This window comes from Musca domestica, unplaced genomic scaffold (genome assembly GCF_030504385.1).
Source record: "Musca domestica strain aabys unplaced genomic scaffold, Musca_domestica.polishedcontigs.V.1.1 20, whole genome shotgun sequence".
Lineage (NCBI taxonomy): Eukaryota > Metazoa > Arthropoda > Insecta > Diptera > Muscidae > Musca > Musca domestica.
The window spans coordinates 3956716-3967550 of record NW_026712250.1 but is presented as its reverse complement, the minus strand read 5'-3'; the positions used below and the strand labels follow the sequence as shown (position 1 = coordinate 3967550).

Below are 10835 nucleotides of genomic sequence, written 5' to 3'. Positions count from 1 at the left end.
TTATTTTTTATATGGGAAATTTTGAAAAAATTGTAATTTAAAAATATATTTTTTTAGGAAAAAATAAATAAATAAATAAATAAAAAATATATTTATATTTTTTTAATAGGTCAATTTTTTAAACGTTCACCTTATTTTTTATAAAAAAAAATAGAATTTTTTAAAAGTTAACATAGTTTTTAAAAATAACAAAAAAAAAAAATAAAGTATAAATTTTTATTTTTTTAATGCGAACTTTTATTTTTTTACTATGTCAAATTATTCAAACAAAATTAAAATTTAAAATTTTTTATATTTTATTTTTCATTATTATTTTTTTATTAATTTTCAATAAATGTGCACTTATTATTATTTTTTTAAATTAATTTTAACAAAATCTTTAATGAATAAAAAAATTATTCTCAAATCAATTATGAGAACTCATAAATTAGTGATTTATTTTTTAATTTTTTTTTATGAATTTTTAATCTTTACTTAAGAAAGTCCGTTGTCGTAATTCCCCTGAGGGGAGGAGTTCCACTTTTGTGTGCGGGAGCGGGGGATCTTATCGGTAATGGAATTGTTTTTTTATTTATTTTTTTTTATAAATTTTCGATTCCCTTTGACAATTCGTTCGATTTCGTTTGATTCTATCATTCGTTCGTTTCTTCTGCGTCCATTCATTCCTTCAGATATCTATGGCTGTTTCGTTCCAGGTCAGTTTTGCTTTATGTTAAAGTATTTCCGTTTCATAGACCTGTTTGGTTGTGGTGGTGGTGGTAGAGTTGCCGGCATTCGCCAAGGGTCCAGTGGTGCCACCATTTGTGGAATTGGCACGATTCAAAACAATTTTTTCACTGGCCACCAAGGAAGCGGGACCATTGCCTGCACCTGCCGTGACTGCGCCGTTGCCATTATCACCAGCTGCCGGGGTTAGGGTCAAACTTATTTTCTGCTGAATATTCGATTCACTGCCCATTTTTTGCAATGGCACCGGTCCAGTGGCTGCCGCTGCTGCTGCTGCCGCCGTTGCCGAGGCTATGTCGACCGAGGGCATTTTACTCATCTGCTGGAGACGTTGATACTGCTCCTGTAGGACCTTTTGTTTTTTCAGTAACTCTTGGTGGCGCATTTCCAAGGCTACTTGACGTTGCATACTGTCGTTGCCAGATTCGTTGCCGCTTGACGTTTCGCCACCACTGTCAACTGCGGCGGCGGCCGCAGCCGACGAGGCCACCGTCACAGTGGGAACGGCGCCATCCTTCACCTCCGTTTCACTAACCGTCGGCATAATTTGTGGTACATTTGGACTTGTGGGACTGGCCAGGGGACTACGGGAACTGGTGCGTGGTGGTGGTGGCGGCGGTATACGTTTGCCCACCTTCATGATCAATTCGGCATTGCGTTCGGGTACCGGTGGCTTGGCCACGGCGGTACGCATTATGGGTATGGGTATGATGTCACCCTCACACTGGGTGGGCATTGAATGCAAACGCCTTAGACTGGAGACATTGGAGGCGGTTATGAGGGGAACTGCAATGGGTTTGTTGCTGGCATTGGGTGATGAGTTGGCCGCCACATTGTTGTTGGCCGTTAGTTCGTTAATGCAATTGGCCAGATTGGCTTCGTTTTGATTATACAAATGGGCCTGGGAGATTTGTGTGGTAACAGTGCTTTGTACCAGGGGGGTACTGTCATCGGAAGTGGAATCATCGGGTCGGTTCTGGGAACAAAAAGAGAGAACCATTAGAAATTTCTCACCTCACCTCTCACCCTCTCCCTTACCTCATTATTGGCTATTAGGGGCTTTGAAAATGTCTTCAATTCATCTAACAAAGCATCGAGTGCGTTTTCTGGTGGGGCTCCCCCGCCGACAGCGAACGTCCCCATCCTGGGTTGTGGGATTGGCTAATGGAATAAATTTATTTATTGTTTTATAAAATTAACTACACATTTTGTGGTTTGTGATTCCGTAAGAAATTTCCATCAAAAAAGATTTGAAACATAAAAATAAAATTGTGTTGAAAAAATTATTTATTTGGAAATTGGGTGTAATTTTTTTTTGGGTGAGAGATATAAATACTTTTTTACAAAATTTTGTGGCATATTTTTAGGCAAAAGCTTATTTTACCGTCGGAATTTTGAAAATGAAAAAACTGCAACCAACTTCAGACTGCTGCCATTTCTAAGCCACTCGTCAAATATTGAAAAATTAGCTCGGGCGGGGAAAATTTATTGCAATTCCAAAAAGTGCAAGAACGTACACCGCAGACAGAACAGAAAGAAAATAGACTCAAAGGAGCTAAAGAGTTGCTTCGCTTGGCCGAAAAGTAAAAAAACGACTTGATCGAAACCCTCATCGCAGTGGCCGAAAAATGGCTCGTGAGCTGAACATATCGCAATATTCCATTCGTCAAATATTGAGAAAATGAGCTCGGGGTAAAGCCATTGAAATTTCAAAAAGTGCAAGAACTTACACCGCAACAGAAAGAAAATACACTCAAAAGAGGAGGGTGTATTAAAGCCTTGGTCACGCAAACATTTTGGCCGCAGACCTTGGACATTTCAACAGGACTCAGCACCAGCGGACTCAGCATGCGCCACCCAAGAATGGTAACAAAATGAGGCTCCTTGCTTCATTTCCAGCACACAATGGCCAACAAAATCTCCGGATACCAATCCGTTGGACTATTGCGTCTAGAGTATTTAGGAAAGCCAGTTTGGCACTAAAAAATACCAAAGTGTCGATCACCTCAAGCAAGCGCTTCGCCGGTAGTGGGCCAAAATACCGCAGAGCAACATTCGGGCAAAGTGTGACTGGTGGTTTCATTGCCCGTTTGATGGCCATAATTTGTGCCAAAGGTGATCAATTCGAACAAATCTAAACTTATTCTAAAATTTGATGCTATTTCCGATATTTTTTTGCTTTCATTTAAAAAAAACTTAAAAAAATATTAAAATTATGGCGTTTGACTTTGTTGTAGTTTTTTATCTCACCGTATATTCACATCAGTGGTTTAAACTTTCGAAAAATTTGAGAATTTTTACCCTTTCTATAAAATTTTTTTTTTATTTTTTTAAGAAAGTCCAGGTATAATTTGAAACAGTTTGCCCCCTAAGACTTTAAATTTTTAATTGGATTGTAAAATTTTTTTTCACCCTGTACATACATCAAACTGAATATTTCCGTCAATTGGAAGTTGGGAACCATGCTGAAATTTTTTACTTGGCCAAATTTGTCTAGACAAAAAGTTAGATAAAGGGTACGATATTTATCATCATTTTTCCTAGTTTTCTCTTTAATTTTTTTACAATTTTCGGTGTTCAGAAAAGTTTTTCTGGGAAAAATTATATGAGTAGTAGATTAATGCGCGTTCTTGAACGAAGCTGTTCAATAAACCCCATTTTATCCGTACCATAGCATCCAAGACTAGAACCCTGCAAATGAGCAGGGGAAACACAACCTAGCGCTAACGTGTGCAACACTAATATTAGCAAAGACTCAATTCGTTTCAGAAGCACATAAATAGGTCACTACTATACGATACCAGATGGCGCTGTCACATGACTTTGTATACATTTTTATTAGAAGACATTATTAAAAACACAAAAGACGAGGCCATATAATTGAAATTTAAATGATTTTCACCCACTATATGAAGTTTTCCGGGCTAGCGGTTTTCAAAAGTTAATAAAAAAAATATATATAATATTAATATAAAATATAGTATTATTTTAATAAAATGTAAACTGTTCCAATTTCTAGCCACCAGATGGAGTTTTTTTTTTTAAATACTTCATATTTTTTTTAATTTTTTTTCCATCTCTCACCTTTCCAAAAATTACACCCATTTTCTCTGAGTGTATGTTGCTTTTAGTACTTAATATAAAGCGTTATTACTTTTATACAAAATGTACAATAAATATATTTTACAATCACATTCAAATAGAGAATTTCATAACCGAAAAGCTTTCTAATTTTTGTATGTTGTTAATATTAGTATTTTACAACAAAAGAAAGAGAAAAAAACAAACAAGGCAACAACATATCAAAGGAGTCTTAAAAAAACAAGCCAGTAAAACATCCATCCAATAGCATCACATTGGAAATAATAAAAATCCAGAAAGAAGCTTTTCTATGCAGAAATTTCGCATGCTCTTATTAAAACGTAAAAATATATTAAAAAATTATTATAGAAATAAAATAAAAAAAATTATAAAAATTAAATAATAATAATAATCGTCCACTTAATATTTAGAAATCAAGTCTAAGAAGCTTCTACAAATAATGAGGAAATAATTTACAAAAGTTTTGGAACACAAAATAGGAAAAAAACAAATATTTTGGATTTGTGGAAGAGTGAGGGACATTTTGTAGTGATGGCAATGGATTGGTGAAGGATTTGTCTGTTTTTTTTTTAATTGATTGGAAATCATTAAACGAATTTTTGAAATATTATTTTAATATTTTTGAAAATTGGGAATATTTAATATACTAATATTTTTAAATACACAAATTCTAAATAAAAGGATTTATTTATCGTATATCCCCATTAAATTGATATTTTGAAATCATGGCTATAATAAATCCAATAACATGTAAACGTACTATAATCACTTTTTTTTAAATTACCAACTGTTATGTCATGTTTATGTTAGAGCTTTTTGTAGGGTTAACCGACTTTAAGAGGATTTATTTGTAGTATAAGTAATAGATATGACAATTTTAATCCAAATCCAGTGGGTTAACACTATTATATGTAAACGTACTATTATTATATTTTGTTTAATGATTTCTTTTCAATTCGTTGTATTCCTTTTTTCAATATATTTTTGTTAATTATTAGATTTATATAGATTTCTTTTTATTTTTGTTTCCTAAAGAAAACTTCACCGACTAAAACATCAATGCTAACTAAATGTCACATTGAATACTAGTTATGTTTGTTTTTTTTATGCCAATTTCCATTTAATATAACATCCAACATTTAAAATAGGGTTTGTTTTTATTATTTTTTGTTTTTATATGAAGTAAATGAAAATAAAGATGAAATGATAACATTTACAAATGTAATAATGAATACGATGCGATACGTACGACACGTTACGTTACGTTGGCAAATAATTGCAGAGCGATTACATTGCTGAAAAGAGTGTTATGTTATCGCTTCAAAAGAGCGGGATGTATTTTTTTCTCTTTTCTCTCCCAAGAACTCAAAATTTAATACAATTTTTTTACGACACTTACGATACGATACGTGACGTTGCCAAATAATTGCATATTGATAAAATTAGTGGAGAGATACTTACTTAAGGGACCGTTGTTTCAAAAATAAGAGAGGAATCACTTTTCCCTTCCTCCCCTCCCAAGAACTCAACATTTATATCAACTTATTTTTAGGACATTTGTGATGCGGCAGGTTACGTCTTAAAAAGAGAGAAATTAATCATATGCCATGTCCCAGAACTGAATGAGAGTAAATCTTTTCACTACGCTTCTTCTTTTACGATATCGAAAAAACGGCCACGTTTTTTTATGACCCCCTTAAAAACTGTACCGATTTTTTTGGGTGTTTTAGTCACAATTTTAACTAAAAATTGGCAGCTTGTGTTCCCAATATCCGGGTAGGTCTATGTTTTGGGATACACGCCATATGACTGTACCATCAGATATTCGGTTTTTTGATAACATGGGTCACATATTTCACCGGAAATATTTCAAATTTTGTATTTGAAGTTCCTAAAGGGTTGCAGTTCTTCGTATAGCCCTCATATATCGGTACCTCTCTATATTCGGCATTTTGATGATTTATGCCACACTTTTCGCCTGAATTGTTTCAAATTTGGCATTTGGGGTTCATAATGGGTATTATCTCTTATGACTGATATTAATATCTATATGCGGTATTTTGACGATTTAAGCTAGATTTTTTAACAGAATTATTTCAAATTTGATATTTAGAGTTCGTAATAAGCACCGCTTTCTCTGGAAGATAACTGGCTATAGGGGTCCAAGTTTTCGTATATCCACGTTACCCTTCTATATTTGGGATTTTGATGGTTCTAGCTACACTTTTCACACGAAAAATTCGAAATTTGGAGTTTGCAATGGGTACTACTTTCCTTAACAGAAAATTACCTGTTCAGATCCACATCTTCGTAAGTTCCCCATACAATGGTAACTCCCTATATTCGGTATTTTGATGATTTTAGCTACAGTATTGTATTAAATGTCTTTTTTAAGCTTGTAATGGGTACAACTGCTTATGAAAGAAAATTGTCTATGCAGGTCCACGTCTTCATATAGCCCCCATATAACGGTACCTCCCTATTTCCGATATATTGATGATTTCAGCCGTATTTTACAACGAAACTTTTCAAATTTGAAATTTCAAGTTCCTAATGGGTACTATATTCTATGACAGAAAATTGCTCATGCAAGAAGTCCAAGTCTTCGTATAGCCCCAATATGGCGGTATCTTCCTATTTTCGGTATTTTGATGATTTAAGCGACATTATGTACCGAAACTGTTTCAAATTTGGAATTTGACATTTCTAACGGGTACTACAGCCTGTTATAGAAAATTGTCCATGCAGGTTTAGGTCTTTGCATAGACCCCATATAGCGATACCTCCCTATATTCGGCATTTTGATGATTTTACCGACATTTTGCACCGGAATTGTTTAAATTTCGTATTTCAAGTTAGTAGTGCATACTACAACCTATGACAGAAAATTGCATATGCAGGTCCAGGTCTTCGTATAGCCCCCATATAACCATTCCTCTCTACATTCTTTTTTTTTTTGAGGATTCAAGCGACATTATTCACCGGAGTCGTTTCATATTTCGTATTTGAAGTTCCTAATGGGTACAACAGCCTATGACAGACCAGTAAGGAAATGTCAAAAGTCGGGCGGAGCCAACTATATGATACCCTACACCACTATGCGTATTTGGAAGAGCTCCCGTAACAAAAAAGTTCAGTACATGAAGCTACATAAAAATCTGAACCGATCTCAATAAAAAAAGGTATTTTCGATCACTATCTGATGCCCGGTATCAAATATCATTTTTGTGGAGGGTATATTACGCATGTGAGAGACTTAATCCCCAAATCGGATGAAACATATATATGGCAGCTATGGCTATATCTGAACCTTTTTTCACCAAAATTTGAAGTACTTGCTTTTAGGCTGAATTCTGCTACAATTCAGTCCATTTAGGCTGATATGGCTAATATTTGTGCATAATAAACCTGATATCGGAGCTATATCCTTATTTGATGAGAGCTTGATTCTTGTGAAGTGGATATTACTGACTTAAAACCCCAAATCGGATGAAGCATATATATGGGAGCTATAGCTAAATCTTAACCGAATTTATCCAAATTTGATGTACTTGTTTCTAGACTGAATTTGGTCAAATGTGCCAAAATGCAGGTCATTTGGACTGATATTGGTAATTTGGTGTACAATTAACCCGCAATATGTAAATTTGAACCGATTCTCACCAATTTCAATAGGGTTCGTCCTTGAGCCAAACAAATATTGTTTGGAAAATTTCATATCAATCGGATAATAAATGCGACCTGCATTTTGCTCAGAAGAATACACGAACGGACTGACATGCATAAATCTACTCAGAAAGTGATTCTATAAAGATTCTCAAAATTAACTATGGGTCTATCTCGCTTCCTTCCCCCTTGATAAAAACAAATCCTTACAACTATGTGGTGTAGGGTATATCCACGGGTCCTAACAAATTTTTTTATGGCAACTCTTAGTACTATTTCAAAAGCCACGATTCTTGAACCATAAGGGCTTCGTCTATTATTTCTGAAACCTCGAGTCTTTAATTTTTTAGAATTCACTAGAACCTATCTTTGATTTGTATTTCATAGTCCATTATTTCAAAACCACGAGTCCTTTATTATTTCTAGAACCTTGTTTCTGTTATTTCTGGAAGCACGAGTCCTTAATCTATTATTTTTGAAACCACGAGTTCAAGATCCATTATTTCAAAACCACGAGTCCTTTTTCTTTTGCTGGAACCTAATTCTGGTCTATTATGTCTAGAACCAGGAGTTCTTAACCTATTTGTTTTTTTCTAAAAACCACAGTTCCTTCATTAATTATTTCAAAAATCACGAAAAATATTTACGAGTTGTTCAAAATGTGTTCAGAAATGAGGGTGTCCTCCAAAGTTTTAGTGCTGGATTTTTGAACTACGTCATATATATTGAGACTTATATTTTTTAGATAATCTAAAGGAGCAAATTTGCGGTAAATCACGTTACACGCATTGTATATTCGGACAGTAATTAGTGCGTAACCGTAACGTAACGTAGCAATGCTGATGATGGCGTTATGTGAGTGAAGTTAATGACAAATGAGAGCCAGTGATGAGTAATGATGTTGTTGCAATGAGAGCTAATGAATTTCATTGTTGTTCACTTGATGAGAGAATAATGTAGTAATGGTGCCAATAATTATTTGAAGTTTTACAAATACTCCAATGATGGAAAAAATGATGATTTTATTAAAAATATTCCAATGAAAAAAACAAAAATAAATTGAGACATGACATTAAAGATAAGAAGCTTTTTGCATTAAAGAAAATAAAAAATTAAAAACATTGCAACAATTATTAAAAATTAATAATTTTCATTATTTTTTTTTTTTCAATTAAATAACATTGAAAAAATGTGGTAACCAAAAAAGAAAATAGGTCATAAGAAAATAAAATTCCAAAAATAAAAATATTAAATTAAAAGTACAATTAACAAGCGTTGGAAAAAGGAAAATTAAATTTGAAAGAAATATTTTTTTGTTGTTTTTTTATCTTTTGAATATATTACATTATTGTAACATCAACCTAGATTTTAGTAATTTTTTGTTTCATATAGCTTTAAATAGTTATTTTATATAGATTTTTTTTGGGTTTGGTGATCTAATAGATTTTTTGGGTTAGTTAAATTATTTTATTATTTTTTTTTTTTTTTTTGAGAGAGAGAAATTTTTATTAGATTTTCTTGTTTAGAAAAAATAGTTAGGTGGTGTTTTTTTAACAATCAAAGTCCAAAAAGAATTTAAAAAAAAAATAACGCCAAGAAACCAAGAGGAAAAAATCGTTGCTTTTTAAATTGATTTTTATTTTAGTTTTGTTTTAAAAAAATAGTGGTTTGGGGGGGATCATTACTCAGTGATTGCCTCTTTGAAGTTTGAACTCCAGCGCCAGTTAAACTACGCATCACAATTTAAAAAAAAAAATAGAAAAAACGTGAACGAAAAAACGGAAAAAGCAAAGAAAGAAAGACGTTTGATTTTTATTTAGGTCAGTTATAACACGCAATGCTGCAACAACATTTAAACTTTGTTGTAGTTAGAGAAAGAGTTGTTTTTTTTTTTTTTTAATTTTTTTATTTGTTGTTGTAGTTGTTATTGTTGTTGTAGTTGTAATGATGAAAGGTCATAGAGTCATAAGAAGAGAGATATAGTAGTAGTTATTGTTGTTGGTTGTAATAGTAGTTGTAGTAGTAGTTGTAGAATGAGAAAGAGAGAAAAGAGAGGATATACTTTGATTGGTTTTTTTGTTGTCTGCTTTGATCGATTGATTGTTAATTTTTCTAATTTTATTTATATTTTTTTTAAATTTATTTAATTATTATGACTGACGGCCTGATTAATTTTATTGTGAATTAAAATAAGTGACTAGTTGATTAATCGATGGAAACTCAAGAATTTTTCGAGAATAGGGGAGCCAAATTAAAAAAAATAGACTCCTAAAACACCTATATATTTGGGAGAATCAGCACAGGTCTCTATGGGTCTCAATATCAATGTTATGGGTAAATATTTAAAAGAAAATTTAAAATTTATTTTTTTTTTTTTTAGAAAAAAATAGTATTTTTTATTGTCAGAAATATGAAATAAAGGCATCAGCTGCTTTTAATTTTAAGATTTATGGCATACTTTCAGGCAAAACTTTGGACCCATTTGAAAAACCAGTTAGGAAAAGTCAAAAGTCGGGCGGGGCCGAATTTATGATTCCCAACACCACTGTGTATATTTAGCAGAGCTCCCGTAACAAAAGAGTTTATTTGAAGTAGATCATACCACCTATCAAGGTTTGGCTTTAGAGCATTTATAATTTTGTTTCAGAGGAGGCATATCCAATTCTGAATCGATTTTTTACTAAATTTGACGAAGAGTGCATAAGAAGGCTTATATTAAAAAAATATATATCGGAGCCGAGTTCCAATTAATGTAAAAGTACGTCTCGAAAATCACTCCATTGGGGCTGATATTAGCCATTGTTTGTACAATAAACTTGAAATCGGATTAAGGATATTAAGGAGCTATATCCAAGTCTTAGCCGATCTCGATAAATCTTGGCAAAGGTATTTCCGAGCTCTATAAGTTATCTTATACTAAATATCATTGTTTTCGAATTCATACTACGAAAGTGAGGGTCTTAGGACCCAAAATCGGATGAAACATATATATGGGAGCTAATGCTATATCTGAACCGATTTTCTCAAAATTTGGTGTAGCTGCTTCTAGATTGAATTCGGTCGGATGTGCCCAAAATTCAGGACTTTTGGGCAGATATTGGCCATTTGGTGCCCAAAAACCTAAAATCGGACGAGATATATATGAGAGCTATATCCAAATCTCAACCGATCTTAGGATAAGATATTTGAAGAATATTTGGGATCTATATCCAAGTCTTAGCCGATCTCGATAAAACTTGGCAAAGGTAATTCCGAGCTCTACAAGGTATCTGGTATGCATATTACGAAAGTGAGTGTCTTAAAACCCAAAATCAGATGAATCATATATATGGGAGCTAGTG

The 10835-nt window shown here is 33.1% G+C and overlaps 1 protein-coding gene across 2 annotated transcripts in view; it reads right to left on the bottom strand.

Annotated features, from left to right (window-relative positions):
- Nucleotides 1–381: 381 nt before the first annotated feature.
- Nucleotides 382–10835, bottom strand: part of LOC101899523 (coiled-coil domain-containing protein CG32809) — a 62236-nt gene continuing 51782 nt past the window's right edge. The window contains exons 19-20 of one of the 2 annotated variants that reach the window (XM_059122368.1): nucleotides 1765–1887; nucleotides 382–1702 (exon numbers count right to left, since the gene is read on the bottom strand). In XM_059122368.1, the coding sequence (XP_058978351.1) occupies nucleotides 713–1702; nucleotides 1765–1887 (1113 nt within the window). In that variant the 3' untranslated portion in view covers nucleotides 382–712. The remainder of the gene's footprint in view (nucleotides 1703–1764; nucleotides 1888–10835) is intronic. The other variant, XM_059122369.1, reaches the window with a different exon arrangement.